Source organism: Ixodes scapularis, unplaced genomic scaffold (genome assembly GCF_016920785.2).
Source record: "Ixodes scapularis isolate PalLabHiFi unplaced genomic scaffold, ASM1692078v2 PGA_scaffold6__148_contigs__length_123643588, whole genome shotgun sequence".
Lineage (NCBI taxonomy): Eukaryota > Metazoa > Arthropoda > Arachnida > Ixodida > Ixodidae > Ixodes > Ixodes scapularis.
Window position 1 is genome coordinate 5058382 of NW_024609881.1, and position 20482 is coordinate 5078863.

General features: G+C 49.2%; 1 protein-coding gene across 1 annotated transcript in view; it reads right to left on the reverse strand.

Annotated features, from left to right (window-relative positions):
- Positions 1-1232: 1232 nt before the first annotated feature.
- The window catches only part of LOC8034059 (rhomboid-related protein 2), a 66723-nt gene continuing 47473 nt past the window's right edge, over positions 1233-20482 (reverse strand). Inside the window, exons 4-8 of the mRNA XM_002407524.5 lie at positions 16532-16674; positions 15365-15477; positions 10047-10147; positions 7503-7557; positions 1233-5619 (exon numbers count right to left, since the gene is read on the reverse strand). Coding sequence (XP_002407568.2) covers positions 5387-5619; positions 7503-7557; positions 10047-10147; positions 15365-15477; positions 16532-16674 — 645 coding nt within the window. The 3' untranslated portion in view covers positions 1233-5386. The remainder of the gene's footprint in view (positions 5620-7502; positions 7558-10046; positions 10148-15364; positions 15478-16531; positions 16675-20482) is intronic.

The following is a 20482-nucleotide window of genomic DNA, read 5'->3' on the forward strand; positions in this document are numbered from 1 at the left end:
ATTGTTTTTGTAAAATTTGCGAAGAGCGAAGTTACCTGAGAAGAAAGTAAAGAAAGAAAAAGGCTTAGCTCCTATGTAAACGCAGCGACGCCACCGGTCTGCAAACGACACGGCGCCGTTTCGCACGGGAGACAAGAGATGGCGCAAGCGGCCGCGACGCCAACTGCCGCCAACGAACGAGCAGGCGACGCCGAGAGCCGGCCCTTTTGCAGACAAGGAACTGCAGTTCCTTGCTGTTACCGCGCCTGTCTTTTTTGTTTCTGCGAATGTCGCCCCGTGCGGATCGCGCGCCGCTTTTGAGTCGAAAAGATCGTGTGCTAAAAAGGCCTGCTCTGGGCGCCGTATGCTCGTTCGCTGGAGGCGTTTGTTGCGCCATCTCTTGTCCCCCGTGCGAAACGGCGCCGTGTTGTTTGCAGACTGGTGGCGTCGCTGCGTTTGCATAGGAGCTAAGCCTTTTTATTTCTTTACTTTTTCCTCAGGTAAGTTCGCTCTTTGCAAATTTTACAAAAAACAATGCACCATCCGTGGGCAACGCTGCACAAAGTCGTAGCGCGATAGGTTAAGAAACCGAATTTTCCGGCCGATTTAAAGAGCCTGGCGTCTCCTTGAATCACCCTGTAGTTTCCTCCGGCTCCTCGGGGCGGCGATAGTCTTCGACATCTGTGCGTACATTTCGTCATGATGACCACCCGTCAAGACAATAAATCCGTTCGTACCTTTGTTCCAAAATTGTGTGTCACGTCTGAGCCGTGTGCTAAACAGCTTCGCTGGTCATCCACTTTCTCAGAGTGGAATGGCTCATAATTTGTTTTCTAACTGCGACGTGAATTTTTTTTTGTCTACGGCGCGTTATTTTATTATTTTTTTATCGGCGAGAGTTAAAATTGCACAAACGTTTCAGACAACGTCAGCAGATGCGATTAACAACCTGACGGCAGCATAGACAGTACGGCATCTATTTTGAGCGCTAATTTCTTTTCTAGGGCAATCCATTTTTATCCCTTTATATTTCGTTTTCTCGTCAAAGCCGCTTACGCTGTGTCTGCTCCTGAAATTACTAAAAAATGGGTCGCAGTATTCGTAACTAGGTTCGTAATAAAGATAAATATAGCCAAGTTAATCAAACACCACGCTCTGAAAATATCGGTGTCTCTGTCGCCAGAGACATTTCTTGCACTCCGAAAAAGCAGGGACACGCTAGAAAATAAAAAAATAAGACACCGGAGGCAAGATCAGTGAAAAGAAAACACACTTTTAATATAATTGCAATCTTCAAATAAATTACTTTGTACAATAGGCTCCTAAAAATCTCGTTTTTCTTCTTTTTTCGTCGTCTACGACTGTACAAGCACAAACACATGCAGAAAAAAAGACAAACCGCGACAAATAGTTGCACCGAGAAATGGAAAGAATGGAATGACAATGGAGTGAACTCTAGGGAAGAAAACGAGAGAAACAAGGTCCAAAACGCAGAAATTGATCGCTGTGCGAACAGTTTCGCGAATGCTGCGCGATACGAAGAGGAGAGGCGCAAATGTTTTGCATATTTCATAAGTGCCTCCGATATCCTGGGGTGCACGTGCTGGTCACAATCCTGAGGTCCTAATACCCCCGGGCAACAAAAGGTCTTGCCCAAAAACGCAGTGCACAGATTGGTCACAAGCGCAGCGTCATCATTCTATCGGAGCCTCTCTTCCAATCAGGACGTCCCGTTAAGAGAGAGTGCACCGAGGTTAAATGGAGTGTGCAGAGCTAAGCCTCGAGAAATTAGAGAGTTTTCGAAGACCTCGTTTCCCCCTCAGCTAAGCCCTCCGCAGCGAAGAAGCCGTTCCTACGCCTACGCGCCGATGGCCTCGACTGTAGAGTTCCGGACATCGCAGCGGGTTGCGGAGAGCGTTGCGGGACGGCGAAAACGACCTACGAGAACTCCCTGTTGCCTACCCAATCTCACCAGTGTGCGTGTAGCGCTATCAAAAGCACAGGGGCGAACACATAGCAGCGTCCGCAGGTTAGCGATAGACGCGAAACATGTAAAGTAGCCAGAGCCCACGCGGTGAAGCGGCCACTTTTTAACTACTCTTCGTTTGTTTTTCTTTCTAACCTTTTTTTTTTTTTTTTTTGGAAAGGCGGACCTTGCATTACAGCCCGTGTTACTCGAATCATACTGGAAACAAGTGAGGCATAAATCACAGGAAATAGTGGTTAAGATTTCGCCCTTCCCGTATGCCAGATGTCTAGAGCAGAGGCGGTTATGACTCTTGAACGAGCTCTAGCTAAAGAAGAGCACTTTCTGAGGAATCTCGCCTGTGCTTCCTACACTGCTCCAATTAACTTTCGAAGTCGAGTATAGGCGGTGTTGCGTAAGTTTGTTCAAAAAAGTGTACCTAAATAAGAAAAAAAAAAAAAAAAAAAACCCGGAATGTGTGCTGTGGTGCATTATTTTTCAAAAGTGGTGTTTTAAATGCGTAAACTGTAAAAAAAAAAACAGCAACAAGTTTTTGTTTTTTTTCCTGCCGAAACTTGTGAACAATCTCTGGAAGAGAGTGCGGACAACCTCTTGCAATCGAGGGTGATCAAGCGCGGTCACGCAGCTTGGAGCACTGTTCAGTGCCTGGAACATACTTTAAAATGGGTGGAACACTGCGTCCTGCTTGTGTATATCAAGCAGCCTAGCGCAGGAATGATGCAAAATGACAATGTCGACGAGTTTTCGCGCGTCCTTCCTTAGGCAGCAAGAGAGCTGGTAAGAAGGAACAAGAAGCTGCCGTTGTTTTACCATAGGTTAAATTCTTCTAAATTCTGCCGATTTAGCTGCATCACGAAGCACTGAGTTCTAATATTTCCAACGAAACCTGCTGATAGACCGAAATTGAGCGTGAAGAGCTCGCGTCAAAATGGAATTCAGACTGGTTCACACAGTTGCATTTGGTTGAAACCAAATGCGCAGTGCAACCTTGTGATCTCTTACGACGAGAGAACGCACTGGTGCCATCTATCGTCTAGCCCTGGAATAGCTGAGATATCCGTATGCTTCTTTTTTTTTTTCCATTATGAGCTTGAAAAGTTTAGACAATGCAATAGAGGACCATTTCTCATGGATAGTATGTACACTCGATCTTTCCAAATACCGCAAAAACTTCTAGTGAAATGCATTTCCAGCGCCACCTCGTAGATGGCGCCCGCGTGAAAGTGCGCTCACTCGTCGTACGATATCCCGAGAAAGGCAGCGCACGCACTCGGTTGGAACCAAACCACTCCCTCAAAAAAGGAAGAAAGAGCAACGCGAACAATTTTTGCCGGTCATGGCAGATGAGGTAACTGGTGTTGTGAGCACAGAAAAACAAAACATGCCTGAGACGAAAAAACAAACAAACGATGCACGAATGTCTGAAGCAACTTGCTCCAATCTAAGCTGACGACCTTCCAAACACGTCAGCATGAAGAACCCCGGTACCGGGCGAAGTGTACGCACTTTACGGCACATTTCGTACGAGAGCTCCTAGGCAGACGCATTTTCAGCTTCGTACATTTACAGCGAATAAAAAATATTATATGGAACACGCCACTATGGCCCTAGCAGAAAGTACTTAAGGGCATATTTATCTCTATATTTATATCTATAAATAAATAAAAATAAGGGTCACACTTTGTCGTTACTTTAATGGTTAACTCTTCTCACACGAGGCTAGCTAGCTAGCTGCTGGAATAGAATGCCATTGTTAGAAATCTTTCGACGCGGTTGAATGCGCCTAATAAATTAAGAAGCCGCGGCTTCGAGAAGGAGGCAAAGATACTGCCAATATACAAACATGCGCGGATGAGAAACAAATAAATGGTCAGTTGACAGCAAGAAACAACAGCAATATCGCATGCAGAGGAGAAACTATAGCACCAGCACAAAACACAAACGCAACGAGTTCAAACGTTCAAAAAGCATGCACATCCGGTCTGCAGTCTATTGGAGCGTCTGCTTTCGCACCACTTTGGCAGTTCCCACAAGACACTACACAGGCCAGCGTAGCGCTTCACTTCAGCTTGGACGGGGGTGTTGGGCTAAGGGGGATGCGCAGGGTCCGGCAGATGGGTTGCCTTTAAAGCAACGGATCCCAGTCTCACACATCCTCGACAGAGCTTCTGGACGCACCGCTGCATCAGAAGCTGCGGCCGACAAAGCTCGAGTCTTGTCCGAGTCTTCCGGCTGCGTCGTAAATGCAACCGCGACCATTCTCGAATTCAGACGTGTGGAATACTTGTAAAAGGGCAGTGATGTTACTTTGATGGATCTTGGTTCATTTCTTGGGATTGACTGCACGAGGCTGCAGTTCTCGAAGCAGGAGCCAAGCAACAAATCAGACCAGTATGCTATCTTGGCCACATCTTCTACCTTGACCAACATCTTCTACAAAGTTGCTCTGTTGGCAGTGCACATCACAGCGAGGCCATTCTCCCCAGGTTTCCAAAGTACCTTCCCAATGTGTTATGCATAATTTAACGTTTTCCATGAGTGAGACACTAAACTAACGGTCCTAGCCACCAGTTTCGATGCGGGAGATCAGCGGCTCTTGGTTTTATAGCTGCGCCCAAAAAGCACCACGGCTTTACGCTAAACTCACGAGTCTTGCTATGGAAGATCACTTGCGGAGTCCTGGTCGAAATGTGGTCATTGCGGAAACCCGACTTCCCTATGTCTCCTTGCTTTGTCTTGTTCTTGCTCATTTGTTTGACTCTCTTGTCCTAGCATAGAGAAGCCAAATATTCCTTTTTTCTATGACTGGATACTTGTGGCAGGTCCGAAGCATTTGTTAAAGAACAATGTTCATTTTTCTCGTGTTTGTCCTGTCGCGATGTGCCCTTCAATGTTGGTTGGCACATCTCGTAAAAAGAAAATATTTCTTCGAGTTGTTAGATCTTTATCACCTTATGAACATCAGTTGTTACAGATGTTGCCTTTACACAACAGCCACTGGCGGTGCACTGGGATATCTAGAGAAAACCGACAGTTGGAGGACAGCTGCTTCGGTGGTCACCATGCATGCGCTGCTAAAGGATGAGCTCAGTTGTCTTTTTCAGTTCACACAAGGGCGCTGAGAAAGTCGATATTCACCCTTCTTGAGTTCTCTTCAGTTCCAGCTAAGGTTGGTGGGGCCCATGACATGGTAGGTTCCTAGGAGATTCCCAAGGTCGTCTCGTTTGTATGTTGTCGTCGGATGTTACCCATCACCTCTGGCCGAGCTTCTGAGGGGATTTCGCGTTCATCAGATCCTGCTGATGATCGAAGACTATCCAACGCCGCTGGCCCGGGTTCGTTGATGCATGTTCAGCACTTGCCTGTCCTGGAGTCTCCGCTCTGGGTAAGTGGTCGTTCTTGGGGTGACTGGCTACCCTCTCAGTAGTTGAAGATGTTGAAGAGTACAGCGAAGAGCGTGCAGGCGGCATATACTCCCAGTGCGACCCACCAAAGAAGCTGTTCGTGAAGTTTTTGCTCAAAGTTTTTAAGCACCAGCAGGCCGATGGTGAGCCCTGCCAGCGCACCCGTCAGGTGCGCCACATACGAAACTGGGGCGCCGTGGGGTTCCGCCGAGTAGCGGTCGTACACTGCAAAACCGACGTCTGCCGAGGCTGCACGAGAAAAGCACAGGGAGGAGTTTTTGAGGTCCCTGCCCATACTGCATCTGGCAACAATGAAACTGCACCTAAGTATGCTAGGTTCCCATGAAGAGGGTATGGAGCACTAATCAATGGGGCCTGTGAAAGGAGTCTATAGAATATAATAAAGAAATACAGATAGCTAGTTTCCGCCTTGGAAGATTTTGTTTACGTCTCTAGAAACACACATAAAGCAGACGGGTAAAGCCGAGATATTCTTGCCAGCACGCTAATTTCCTCACAGTTTCTCTTTGCGTGGCATGTGCCGGTGTCAGAGAAAGGACAACCATATTATATTGACCTTTCACAGAGGAGTGAAGCAAATATAATAGCTATGCTTTTATATAGATCATTTAACTCGACTTTTTGCAGCAAAGGCGCAGGGAGGGGGGAATCGTCCCTTCCCTCCCCCCCCCCCTCTCTCTCTATTCCAATCCCCTGAAGACTTCCGCTTCCAACGCCCCTGCTAGGGACTATATTGGCCAATTGGAAATCTCGCATCTCCAGCACTACCTAAAGCTCCGAACGCCGCGATAACAAAAAGATCAACGAATAAAAACGTGTAAAATTATTTTTTTAAAACCTGACAGCACAGTTTAATCACAAAATTAGAAATCAATATATGGGCACCCGCTGCGAACTAACACAACACAATGGACTAATGCCCTGCTATGCCCTTTTTGTGTGTGTGTGTGCGCGCGTGTTTTTGTATTAAAAGGGTTTTAGTGTTTGACGACTCAAGGGATAAATTGTGGATATGTAAAATCGCGATCTCTTTGCGAACCGACCACGTACTAGCGACTACGCCACTTGCATCAGCACTGGATAGAAGCGCCGAAAGAAAGGGACAAAGTGAATGAGGTACCGACAACACGGAGTGCTTCTTCACTTTGTTCCTGTCCTTCGGCGCTTCTATATAGCCATGAACCAACTAGACAAACTGAACATTTCGGTGGATCAGCAGTCCGCACGGCTAAGCAGCATCATTTGGCGACACGCTCAGGAGCGAGCGGCACAATAATGGGCAACTTCCGCAACCTAGCCGCGAATGACACTGACGGCGAAATGCATGAGGGTCGCATGCCAGCGTTGTCGTAGACTGTGGGGCGTAAGCTGTCATCTGTAACACTGCAATCAGACGTGTGTGTGCAAATGTCAAACAAACGTGTTTTTTTCTACTTTGTACAATTTATACTCATGCATATGGAGGGAGATTATGAACGACGTATAAAGCGGTACATAAAAGAACTCGCTTGTAGCAGTTCTTTGCTTCGCGTATTTTGAGCGCGTTTACAGCCATGCTTCGATGCAGGTAAGGTAAAATGCGCTGACTCCTCACCCTCTTTTCCTGTCATGTTTAAAATCCAACCCCATTGTCCGTTAATCAGGAGCGTAACACCTAGAGTGAGAGTCCCATTGGATGTCACATAAATTTGATGGGGCGGGCGATATTGCGTTGGGTTTTTACGCCTAACAGATATTGACACCGAAAAACGGGACCAGCGTGCTTGAGGGTGATCATTTGTTCAAAAGAATATGGTGGTGGGAAGTCAATATTTGAAATGTAACGCCTTACTTGAAGGACTTGTCAACACCCGAATGCCTAGGCAGTAGTTTCACAATGCTCAGGAAAGAAACAGGCGGGCAACCCTAAAACGCAGATTTACAAGCGAGGAATTCGGTTTCCGAGAAAAGTTTAAACCAAAAGAAACGTGAGCGCTGGGCATATCTACTTCAATGAACTCTTCATATGGGTGTTTCGTGTATTCTGGTGTAAATGCTCGAGCTAGTCGCATTGTTGCTTTACGATTTAGCCAGAAACCAACCCATGAAAACCGAAGATAGAGTGAACTCACCTATGACAAAGACGCCGATCAGTCTGACCAGGCCAAACTGCATTTGATTATAGTTCTGAAAGAAACGGATACAATGTCAGCTCTACCACAAAACACAACTTACAGAAACAAAAAAAAAAACAAAAAAAAACACAAAGAGCATGAAGTACCGCGTCACTTGGAACCTGATCATTGTGGTACTTCTTTTCTTCGTTTAACTTGGGTTCATATTTTTTTTAAATATTTCATTTTCTTTTTGGCAAAGGCAGATGTGGCGGCCGAACATGAGGGGCCGGCAGCTTCCGTCCCTAGAAGTGGCCGACATTCCGGGGAGTTCTTAAATGCAGTCAATGTTACGAGAACAACTCCGTTGGGAGACCTGCCCTTGAAACACGGACTCCTCGTGTCCACCAAAAGCGAGACACGGCGAGCGAGATTCGATCACAGCGCTGCCCTTTGGCGATCAATCAATCTGGAAAGTTGTTCACTTATCATCATAATCTAAACTCACCGGCAAGAAATAAAATGAAAGACAAGACGATACAAAATCTTGTCTTATCCATAATAGTATTTCTCCTTGTCTCAGTGTTTAGATTAAACGCATCCTAACCACCTTGCCTGCACACCTTCGCTCGTTGCAGTTGTTTAGTTAGTTGTGGGTACACAATGCTCTGAGCAAAACTTTCCTTCGCCGACACAGGTAAGACTTCTTTTTTCTACTTCTTTGGTTGGCCTTCTTGACTGGGCAGTTAGGTTGCGAGGAAGCCGCAAGGCGGCGCGTCTGTACCATATTCTCCGTTGCGGTATATCGAGTTGCTGAAGTTGCCACTACGACAGAAACGGTGAGGCTGCGATCGCATCAGCCTCGGCACTGAAGTTCGAGATGAAACCATGCACTTCTCAACAGTAAGCTCCTAGGACAGTTTCTTGACGGAGTTGATACAGTAATGAAGAATACAGGTCACGACGTATGCCACAGGATGTTAGCCGCAGGACGGGCACTTGACAGCAATCGGAAACTGCGGAAAGCGGTCGAAACGTCATATCCTGAAGCCGAAATTGTTGTTTAACTTTTAGCGCGTAAGAGAACCCAGTAGATGCCCCGCCTCCAGCACGCACTTAAGGTAGAGCGTCTATTAGGTTCTTAGCCTGCCACCGGTTATAATTCAAGTTTAACCGACTTTGTGCGTACCACGGGAAACTGAAAGCAATACCGTTACACCCACGCGAAGGCCACCCTAACATCAGAGTCACTCAGGTAAGTCCTGGCGTTCATTCTTGATACGTGTAGGCGGTATCCGTGTTTTAGTAACGACAAAGTTTTCGTTTACCTATTCCGGATTAAGCAACGCACGGCGATAAGGGTGACCGTGAAAATCTTCCCGATACAAGTAAGCAGTAGTACAGAAAGGCGACCCAAAGGAATCTACACGGCGGGTGTATCACAATGCTATCAATAGTAGTTACCCGATTCTAACGCACACCGTTTACTTAAATATCTATATCTATCTATATATATATATATATATAGAGAGAGAGAGAGAGAGAGAGGAAAACTGCTCGAGGGTTGGAATAAGATTGAATAAATGCGGTACATAAAAGATGCATGGCTTAGAGCAGCAACAAACACTCAAGAGTCGATCGGAGTTCCGAAGATTATCTGTTCACCATCGATTCGTCGAAAAGTCGTGTTTATGGACCGCTGACTGAAATTATCAAACCTTTTCAATAAAAAAAAAAAAAAAGAAAAAAAAACTTTTTTTTTTTTTTGCGCATTATTTACGTTCCGGCTTACAATTTGACCTGGCAGTGAAACCGCCACCGTGACCGCAAATAAATTGTTTCGAGACGCGGAAGACGCGTCGTCGTCGTTTGATGAGCCCCCCACATCGCGATCTCTGTTGATAGTGTAATGAACTGCCAACAGATGGCGCCACGTCCCTGTTAGTGCGCCGCCCTTATTGATGATGTCTTTATTCTTTTTATTTTATTTTTATTGGCGACGTGTGCGGTTAAGAGAGTGGCTTTTTATCGGTTTTTCGCGATTGGTCAAACGCTCACTATGACGGCTTGAGTAAGATTATTTCTAAGAAACAAGAGAGCGGTCAGACCCTCAAATCTGACGTACAAGGAGCGAACTCGGCCTCCACCGCTCATTTCACGCACCATCAAAAGTGTCGCTCGCTACTAAAAGATCATGGTCGTGACGTCCGGGATAGAAACCAAAAGATGTCGTCACCGAAACATCTCTTCGCCACCATAGGGTGACAGAATCTGTTCTGACGCTGTAAAACGAACCGGAAAAATCCGCGCCTCCACAAAGAAAACTCAGTCTTCAACGAATGTGCACAAATGACCTCCTCAGTGACCGTTCGAGGAAAGTTTGAGTTTTTTTTGCGCAGGCGCGGCTCGTTCCGGCTCGTTTTACAGCGTCAGATCCGCGCCACCTATAGATTCCCGCCTTCTAAACCAAGATAGCATGTCTGGTTGCACGCCAGTCTCGCTGCATCCACGGCACGTAGGCGGGGCAAGCCACAGCAACTGCGAAAACCCAGGTCTCCTCACCAGTAGCACGTTGGCAAGGTGGGCGGCCAGCAGCGCGTAGACGCCGCCAGAGGCCCCCACGAGGTAGACGTCCATGTCGAACACCGACGTGCCCAGGGAGCCTGCAGATCGAGAGGAACGCGCCACAAGTGAGCAACATTCGCCACGCAGGTACTATCAACAGGGGCTGGGATGGATCTACTTGCTGATTTACAGGCTGTCCTCCCAAAAACAATTGCAGCGTTTTTATTTTTATTGCAGAAATAAACTGCGCATCACGGAAGGCTCATTTTCCGTCCAAATGTAGCTGTAGCGGTGCAAACCAGATGCAGAGTTTCTTAACTAATCGTTACCCCATTGAAAAGTTATAAGGGATTTTCTGAAAATTTCAATGGGGAAATGGGCATATTCTCGGTAACTGGTGCCATTCAGCTACTTGGAGTGTAGAAAAGAAGAAAAAAAAAGGTCCTGGAAAGAACTGTTTTAAGTGGCAAGTAGGAAAAATGGCACCTGTAGGAAAAAACTATTTCCATGGTGTTCATTCTGAAAAGAGAAAAAACCTCGCAAATTTTCCCATCATAATAATCGCATTCTGTTTAGAGGTCTCTCTTTTTTTCTTTACCTAATAAAAAGAAACAAGGAGATGCACTTTAGCGCACTGGCGTGAACATTCTCAGTACATGCAGAAACGTCGGAATTGGGTGGTATGGACGACAGCAGGCAGAAAGTCTTCATTCGTCGTGATCCCAGAGGCATTCTCCTCGCGGAAGTTTTTAAAACGGCGTAGCAGTTTGGAGAGCGATGACTCGCTCTTTTATGGAGGAGCGCCTGCTCGGTCCTGGGCCATCTTCATGGTTAGGGTCGATATGTCTCAGCGTGAAGCGTCGATGGCTTTCCACAGTTGCATGGCTCAGGGCTGTGACCGGCAAAATTTACAAATCTATTCCATACTTCACGCCATGTGTCGAAGTGAACCATATTTTTTTTGTTCATTACGAAGGAAATTAAGAAGAAAATTGCAGCCTTTTAAACCGGAATGCGTTTATCGTGTTGGGGAAAATTTCCGAGGTTCGTACTATTAATTATTAAATCAGTTGCGAGGGAAATACTTCATTCCTTGCTCCCTGGGACCATTTTTTTTTCTATACTTGACATTTAAGACCATTCGTTCCGGTGCAGTTTTTCCCGGTGCCTTTTTTGGGGGGGTAATTTTTTTCCGGGGCCCTTTTATTGTAGATTGCCGATGACACCAGCTCCATGTATTCGAGAGCTCTGTCCGATCGTCATTTCCCCAATTAAGATTTCAGAAAATTACCCAACTTCTAGAATGAGATAACGGGTACTTCTGAAACTTTGGAACCTGGTTCAAACCACTAGCGCCACACTTGGGCGGAGAGTGAACGTTCGCCGATGCACAGCTTATATTTTGCGACGAGAAAAACACTCCAAATTGTTTTTGAAACACCCTATACTTTCCGTGCCATCGAGTCATTCTTCTTTTCCCACTTCCCCTGACTCCAGTGCAGAGTCGCCACAATAGCTAGGGCAAACGTCTAGGCTAACGTCTCTGTCATTCCATTCTTAAAACCAATTCGTTCATCCGTCGTCAATTTCCGCGAAAAGTTTGAAGGTTCGTGGAACCAGTCGAATCTCCAGGTCGACAAAAGTTCGCGGCATCCGAAGTCCGCGGGCGGCCCTCTGTGTTCCGCTCGGCTCAAGTGCCGCGTCTCGAACTGGTCTGTTTGGCGTCTGATCCCGCCCAAAGCACCCAAAAGAAGGCAACAACTGACGTCGCAAAAGGCGGAGTGTCATGTTGCTGGACGTCGCAATCCTAGCGGTTGGTACTAGAAGTCCCTGTGAAAAAGTACGGCCGAGTGTCGCTGTTGTCGTGGAGTCTCAGCTCCCGTCTGCCCTCCGTGAACTGTCCAAGTTGAACAGCGACCCGCAGCAGAGTGGGCATCATGCTGCATACATCTTCGCTGCTGCGACACCGCCAGGATTGCGGCCGCCGGCGACACAATACCATTTCCATGGCGTCATCAGGCGGACGTCGAGGAACCACTTTTGAGGACGCAGTAAACACACCGGTCGAAGACGCGTTGCAGGAGGCATTGTGGCTCGACGTCACAGCATTCCCGATCGCGCTGCACGCGCGAAAGAAGCGGGGCAGATACGCTCCGAGAGCGAAGCACAGTGGAGTCGATCAAATAAGCGAAAGGAGTGCGTGGGACGAGGGCCAGCGAGGTTTATTTATAGGCGCCGCTAGACGCGGAAGCACCCGAGCAAATGTTGCCTTTGCGCTCCGTTTAGCGCCCTGCTCACGAGACCGGAGCGCACTATCCCCCCACTTAGCACAAGCGGTCGCCCGATAAAGCGCGCACACACATAAAACTTCCAAAGAAAGAAAAACAACAACAAAAACAAACAGGCGAAGTTGCTTCCATTTGGCAAATAGATGGCACCACGATTCCAAAGCTAGGAAGGTATCGCGCATGCGGTTACTGCACGTAGGCGTCAATGACATTCTGCAAGGTGATCAATCGGATTTGGTTGCAGAGCGATTGAAGAACAAATGGACAAAACCAAATTCTGCCCAGCCATATACACTCTCCCAGAGATCGGTAACGGGGAAAAGGGGATAAAAGCAGCAACTACGCTGTTTAATGCCAAGCGGAAGCGATGCTGCAAAGATATAAAGTCAACCTACCCTCCCATTCCTTGACGGGCAATGAAATGGAGAAGGACGGACTGCACTACACGAAAGAAAGGGCTGGACATGATTGCCGACAGACTTGGGGCAGTAGCGAGTCATTTTTTAGGCTACCGTCAAAGAGGAACTCAACGCGGGGGGTGGCCACAGGAGGGTCACTAACAGACAGTGCGAGGGAGAACCAAGAGGAACGCGAACAGCTGCGCGCACGTTGCATGGTCGGGACACCTCATGCACATCCACACTTTCTCCCACCGGTAGCATACTATGCGGCAGAGACGAATACATCCCATGTATGATGGACCCAGTGTTTCCCCAAAAATTACCCGGAGGTCTATCCAACAATAATGGACCCGATTCACGAGCTGCGCGTGTTCATGGAACACATCGGCGATCAACAGAAACGCGTTTTGGGGATGCAGCCCCGAAAGTGGTCGAGAGCGCCCTACGTGCTCCGGTCGCAAGAGCCAACGCGGTTCCGACGCAGAGGCTGGAGCATATCGCGATTATGACAAGTTCCCTTAAATGCCCTCTATCATAGCCTCCTTTATTCTAGAAAGCCTGTCAACTCCCCGACAAAGCCACGGAGCGCCCAGCCGCCGCAAAAGCCGGGGAGCAGCGTCGAACGGTCACCGATATTTTAGCGCAGAGCAATTTCTGGGATGATCCCTCAGCCAGCGCCACGCGGCGTCCTGCGGCCTCTCTGCGAAACACATCTGCGTTTAGATGGTTGCATTACCTGTAGCCACGCCAGCGCCATCGCTAGCCACATGCGACCGATAGCACGTTAATCGCCGAACGCTGAATGCATGAGATGCTCATTTTTCACCCTTGTTCTCGTTAACCATATTCTGTTATCAATCAGGCCCCAAGGTATTTGCAGCAGGTCAAACGCGAAAGTCAGAGCGAAAGCTGTACAAGGTCAAAAATAAACTGATACGATTTGATTTCAAACTGTGCCATTAAGACAGCAGCAGACGAACGAGTGAGTTCCCAAACAAGAACAAACCGCAACAAGGAAAAAAATAAAGGAGAAAGGAGGCTATGGAAGGAGGCTATGAAAGGAAGAACCGAGCGCATGGAGGAAAGGGGAGAGGAGCGAAAAGCGAAGAGTTGACGCAACGCTTTCTCCATTCGCGCGCAAAGAAAAAAAAAAAAAAAAACATTAGTCGGTGCATATGTGCATTATGCTGCATAAATTTCCGTAGAACTACGTGGGGGTGGCACGAGGACTGCGAGGGGGTTAATGCTTCGCCGAGTCGCGCGAATTTCCCGTGCCGCAGTGTACGCGAGCTCGGCCACCGACCGATGAGCGAAGATTGCGGAATCACGGCCGATACAGATAAACCCGCTTGTGCGCGCCTAGCGGCGAGTGCCGCGCGGCGCCCACATCCACCGCTCATGTGTTCCATGGTTTAGGTGGTGTTGTTCCTGCGCGCTACCTCTTTCTTGTTCCTCCTTTACAGCGGTCAGATCTTTCTATACTTGACATGCTTTGAAGAATGAAGGAGGCTACGCTTCTACAATCTTCCAGCTGCAGGTTATGCCCGTGAGACGTGTAGTTAGCTCCGTCGCACCCAGCTCTCTTGACGTCCCCGCTGTATTTTTACAACAGCGTGAAGCAAAGGGACGGTCAACGGCAGAAACCATTAACGGAGCAAGGGTGGCTGGCTCTGGGTGGCCTGACTAGCAGAAGCACACGCATACGGGCCCCCGCCTATCTGCCTAGCCTTGCGAGCCAACCAGAGTACCTAGAGGTTCTCTGATAAAGATTATTATTATTATTATAATTCAGACTAACACGTTCAATAGATGATAAAAGCTTAACAGCGAACAGTTGAACGTGACGGCGACATCTGAAGGCATGAAGATGCCTGAACTCGGGATGTAGCCTGGTCTGGTTTAAAAGGGATCGTTTTCGCGACGGTTTCGGGGAGATAAGATAGTGTTCTCCGTGTCATTTAATGGCATAAAACACGTTATGACGCGCAGCTTTACGTCTAAATAGCAAAACAAAATTCCAATTGTAACAATAAAAACAAGATGTATAAATTCGAACTTGAGCAGCTACTCCGTGTGAACGCGGTAGGACTGTGTTGCTGGAATTGTGACGTCCAGACGTTGGGGAAAATTACTCCGTCTAAAGGGCTGTCCAAACAGAACACAACAAGAGCCCCGCACGGCAATTGCTGTACCGGAAGTGAAGGTTTTCCTCTGGTCCAACTTGTCTTGAAACGGATTTTTTTTTTTGTTGTTGTTGTTGTTGTTGCCGGGGGGAAGTTATTTTTGGTTTTTGTCTTTAGACTCAGGCTGGGAGCGTGCTCATCCCGCGGGTTCAGACAGCCACTCACACTCTCTGCCTGTCTTCCAAGCCTCGGCTGTTGTTGTCTGTCCCCAGCCTCCCGAAAACAAGGAAAAGAGGGAGACGACAGCGAGGAGGTGGGAAGGAAAGCCGTGCCTTATGCGTGGTTCATGTCCTCAGCGAAAGCGGACAAGCGCTCCGCACCGTCCACGTTTGTTTCCGCCTTTTTTTTTTTCTGCCGTGCATGGCATTTGCTCTGTCCTGTTTGGACAGCCTTTAAGCCTTGGGCGAAGTTCTGGAGTTGAGGGGAGGAAGGGGCGGACGCACCTGCCAGCACCCCTGCCATGTAGACGGTGCCGATCCTGAGCGAGCCGTGCACCATCTCCAGAGGGAGGCCCACCAGCATCTGGACGAGCAGGTTGAACAGCAGGTGGATCCACCTGGGAAGAAGGATACAAGCTAGAAGACAAGGTCTGCGCCCCAAATGCTGGATCCACCGGTAGCAGGCGTCCGCATCGCCGCGTCTCGCAGCGTCTCACAACGAGCACGACGCGTGGCGACACAAGAACGGAAGCGTCTGCCGCTTTACTCTCGTCGAGCATCAGCGTCGCTTGGGGTGGATAGGGGATGCACTCGCGATGACGCAGGCCTTGACTTCTAGTGGTGACGCTGCTTTTCTCACTCCTGCCAATCATCCAAACTGGTGCCACGAAATAACCGTGCTTCGGAGCATCCGCGCTCTATTCAGCGAAAATCTTGTGGGCGCCGCGATATTGCTGCTTATATAATGCAGAGCGGGCGCGCCATTCTCCATTTAGAAATAACAGGCGCCACCTGGCGAGAAAAGGATTACGAGGATTCCCAGCACGATGCTCGCATTAGGAATGAAATAGATGAAGCGGCTTTGAACGAACTTGGGGCGAAAAGCCGCAATAGGAACTTTGAGGGAGCCCAATCTACGTGAGAGGAGCCCAATAGAGCCAGCAGGACCTAGCTTCCAAGGTCGATAAAGTGCCTAGACTCCCTTTAGCACGTGCTCAAAGATTTTTCTCATCAAAATTCCCGAGAAAAGGCGATTTCCAAAAATGGACCATTGTCTATACTTAGGATTTGAAAATGCAACTTGTGGTGTCGCGAAGCCCAGACGATGTCGTCTTACTCTGTCGCGGACTGTTAAAGCGTTTCTGGAAGACAGGGAAGCATGTTATTGCGATTTCGGACAAATGGCAACACTGATCCGAAGCATCAAGATGGCTGCGGTTACTCCGAAGCGTAGCTTATTTCGTGGCTCTAGCTCGCGCACTAAGTGAGGCAAACTATAGATTGCGAGGCCGCAGTGCTGCTACGTCACGTACCGGAGGCCAGAGCAAGTGGGGACTCTAGTGCTGGGAATCGTGCCCTCACTGCCTGAACACGAGCGGTGACTACACTCGTGGCCTATCTGTGCCTCCGGACGCAGAAAGCGCATCGTGATCTAGGTCCGAGTGTTCTCACCCTGCGTGCAGCACCATGTAGAAGACGAAGCGCCAGACCTGGACCCTCTTGTCCGGCCGATAGATGAAGAAGCTGTCGATGGGCACGGGACCCGTCGGGGTCACGGCGCCCGTCGTCACCGTGTAGTACGTGAAGAAGCCCAGCTGCGAAAGAGGGACGAGGCGCTTGTTTAGGGAGACGCCGAAACAACACGCCTCATGTATACAAACAAAGAGGTCTTTTCCCCCAACAGGGTTGCGCGCTCCAAACCAGATTCGGGAGAAGGGATCGTGCGTGTGCAGTAACGACACCAGCGCCAACGCAGTGAAGGGACGTCAGATAGGTGTATAGCTCCCGTGACGAAAACCTGGCGCGTACGAAGCCCTTCCGCTCGGGTGATGTGCGCGGCATTGCCAATGACCTGTCGTATTTGGCGCCAGAGGACATGAGACATTACGAATACTCGATACTTTTCCCGAAGACAACGGCTCCAAAAATCTCCGCTAGCGCCATCTATTGTCTCGGTGTCTGGATTACAAACCTGTCCAGTATTACACCCTAGTAAAATATTTGGACACTGTCGTTAGGCAAGGACTAGGCACACTACACGTAGTCGAACCACCGCACTACTGGCGACGAGATTTTAGTAGCAGACCTCTTAGGGTTCCTACCTGTGACGTGACGATAAGAACGACCGTCTGCAAATGAAAAGTCGGATGGTATGTGCAAAGAGTACGTTGAAAGATCGGCGTCATCGCGTTATATAAACTAACAATGTCAAATCGGCAGTCTGAAATTACTGTGTCAAGGAAAACAGAACTTATCCTACTTAAGAAGTCATATAGTGAGCGTTCAGCCACTCTCGAAAGGGCACCTATAGCGACGACTTCGGTTGCGTAAGTCGTCAATGTAGTGAAACCTCTGTGACCTGAACAATTGCTTTGAAAAACACCAGCACACCAAAGGCACGTTAACTCCGCACTTTCATGACATAAAAATGTCCACTTCGGAACATGCACTTCGAGTAGATTTTGAGTTTACCGATTCTATACTACGTTTATGAAAAATGTGCATTCACCGCCTATACCTCGGCAACCGAACTCTTCCGTCTTCAGCAGGAAGGTTCGCATATGCAACCTTCATTCCTTTTTTTCTCCGCACTGGAAGTACATCGACAGTATACTAAAATGCCGGAAGTATATCGCGTCAAAATAAACTTGGAGCGCATTTTCGTTTACAGATTGGAAGTGCACTGTTTAACTTTTTTGTTAGACCACCCATATTAGCTGACGTATACCATTTCGCGTTCTAGTAAGGCCATAGCACGTTAGTGATGTCCTCACTTTTCGTCATCATTTTGCCTTCTCGTTTCATATATAGGGAGTAGACAAGTTACAACCATCGTCAACTCGGTCGTGTGCTAAGGTGTCCATCGTTGCACCTGGCCAAGTTGGTGGTCTCAGTTTTCACAAGAAAGGAGTTAAGCGGTCAAATTTCACCAGACAAAATGCACCACCTAAATGCACGTTCTGTGAAAGTTTGAGCTATCGGGGAGGAGATCCAAACTGCCCATAGTGGCTGGATTAAGAACTAAACCCACCGGGACAACCACAACGTGAATTATTTCGAGGCTGGCAGGACACAGGAAACACTAGCACACAAAGCCTCTAACACTGCTAGTTACGTCTATCCAACAGCTTGTTTGCGCCCTGACTTTCTGTTCACGTTGTTTCTGACGCAGCGCTCGGCTGACAATCACTGCGACGGCGTTCGGCTGGGGCTAATGAGGGAAGCACCGATGGAACACGAGCTCCGAGCCGAACGCTTTACGTAACACTCGCGTCCGACTTGTGGCCCACGCTCGATCGAGCAAAATGACATAGAGAATTCAGTCCACGGGTCTGGCGTTGGGTAATCAGCGAGCTGCGTGGAAAACCAGCTGGATAAAAGCACCTTCTGTAGTTCGATCGATTGCTCCGGCTCATTTTACGTGACAAATTACGGACAAATTAATAGATTATAAAGCGCGGTGCATGCCATGTCGTCGGACAGAGTTATTTGCCACCCAGCCCGCCCGCACGGTGGTCAGTCTTCCAAAGCCTCCTCACAATGCAGACCTGCCGCAGGGACCGACCAATATCGTCCGCAGCGGCGGATCGTTGCGTAGGAGAGGCAGGGGCGGCCACGGTTCGCCGACCGCCCCGAGCGCGGCAGCTGGCCACCGACACCGCTCACCGGACTGCGACGCTCGCCGAGTCCGCGCCTCACTAATGACTCTAATGAACGAGAGGGGACGCCACCTACTCACCAACCCCTCTCCCGAAAGATGAAGAAAGAGGGACGCTCAAGATGTAGAATACGGAAGGCGCACGTGGGTCTTCCCTTCTTCTCCTCGAAGAAGATAAAGGGACGTGCGCTCGCCAGCTGTGCGAGCGGCCAGCGTGCCGCGCGCGTGCCCGGCACGCCGGAACGCCGCTCCGCCTTTAATTGCACGTGTCGGTTCCACGCCGAAAAAGACGAGTGGTAGGCCCTCGAGAGTCGGGCCATGCTTCCATCGGGAAGACGGCCGCTCGTCGCCTCGAGGGGCATCGTGATTTCGCGGGTGCTCTCAGGTGCGACGGGTTGGAGGGCAGCGTGGTGGCAGTGTGACGGGTCATTCCGAGGGCTCCGTGCTGTCGGTGACTACCGATAAACATCGAAAACCAGCCCCCAGCCCGTTTGATTAAGATCGGGAAAAACCGAAAGTCTCAAAACAGTGGCATTCGTTGCCGCCGGGTTTAGCGGGTACGACGAGAGAAAGAAGTTATCTCGGGCTCTGTTCTCGGAACTCGAGGATGGCACAGCAAGACGATCGAAGTGCGGGCGAAAGGATGCGGTGTCACGGTCATCTTACGCGGTAACCTAGATTCGTCTAGCGTTCCATTTGCACGAAAGAACGTGCGAATGTAACGGCTAAACGCCGGCGGCTTTGGCGCCGTTGTTGATACGGAGTGCCGCGGATGTTCCGGTGCAGCAGAGGAGTATGGAGTGCCTGCGGGTTAGTGACGCCCTATGCACCGTTCACGTGCAGCTGCTCCGCCGCAATACCCTGCTGGGCGACGGCGAAGCAGCCGTCGCAACGTCAGGGGCGAGCTGGCGACCGGAGACTACGAGCACCATTCGTTTCATCTCGTTGAGTTCCTTCGTGTCAACTAGTGTCAATCTTGACGGCAAAATTAAAATTATCTTTTAAAAACATCCAACCTGGCAACTGGTCAATAATAAAAAAAAAAAATAACATTGTGCGGAAATTGCCGTTGTGGTTACGCTGATTCTCGACGAAATGCGTCAGCATTTAGCGGAGGAGTTTCGATTGGGGAAGGAGGGTAAGTCCGACAACGCAAAGGTCCGCATAGTGTTCTGTTCGGAAAGGCAGTCTGTTGTCCCGGGCGTCGGCGGTTTCAGATGCAGCCACCCACAGCTTCCCTCGATCGCCGCTTACCGTCCACATACTGTTTTTAAACAGACACTAGGGAGTTTTCGGGGACCGCGTTTCCCCCTCCGCTATGTCCCCGCAACGAAGAGGCCGCTAGTGCGCCTGCGGGCCGATGGCCTCGGCAGTAGAGTTCCGGGTATCGTAGCGGGTTGCGGACAGAGTTGCGGAACTGCGAAAACAGCCTACGAAAACGACCTACGAAAACTCCCTCATCTTTCCTTCCAGATGTCGGAGGTTTCGCGCAAACGGCGTCGCAGCCACGCCTCAGTTTTACGCTGTCGTGTACGTTGTGCACACAGTGGGAAAACGAAACCACACGCCTAGGCCCCGGTACCATCGTGAGAGGAGCGCGCGGGAACAGCGGCGCGCCGTTAGAAGCGTGCGAGAAGACTCCTTCCCTCTTACCTAATAGGGAAAGAGTATGGCCTCACGAATTCAGTCCAGTCCAAAGCACGACCGTCCAAGCCAAAGACGGCTGCATTGCACCGAGGCGGTAA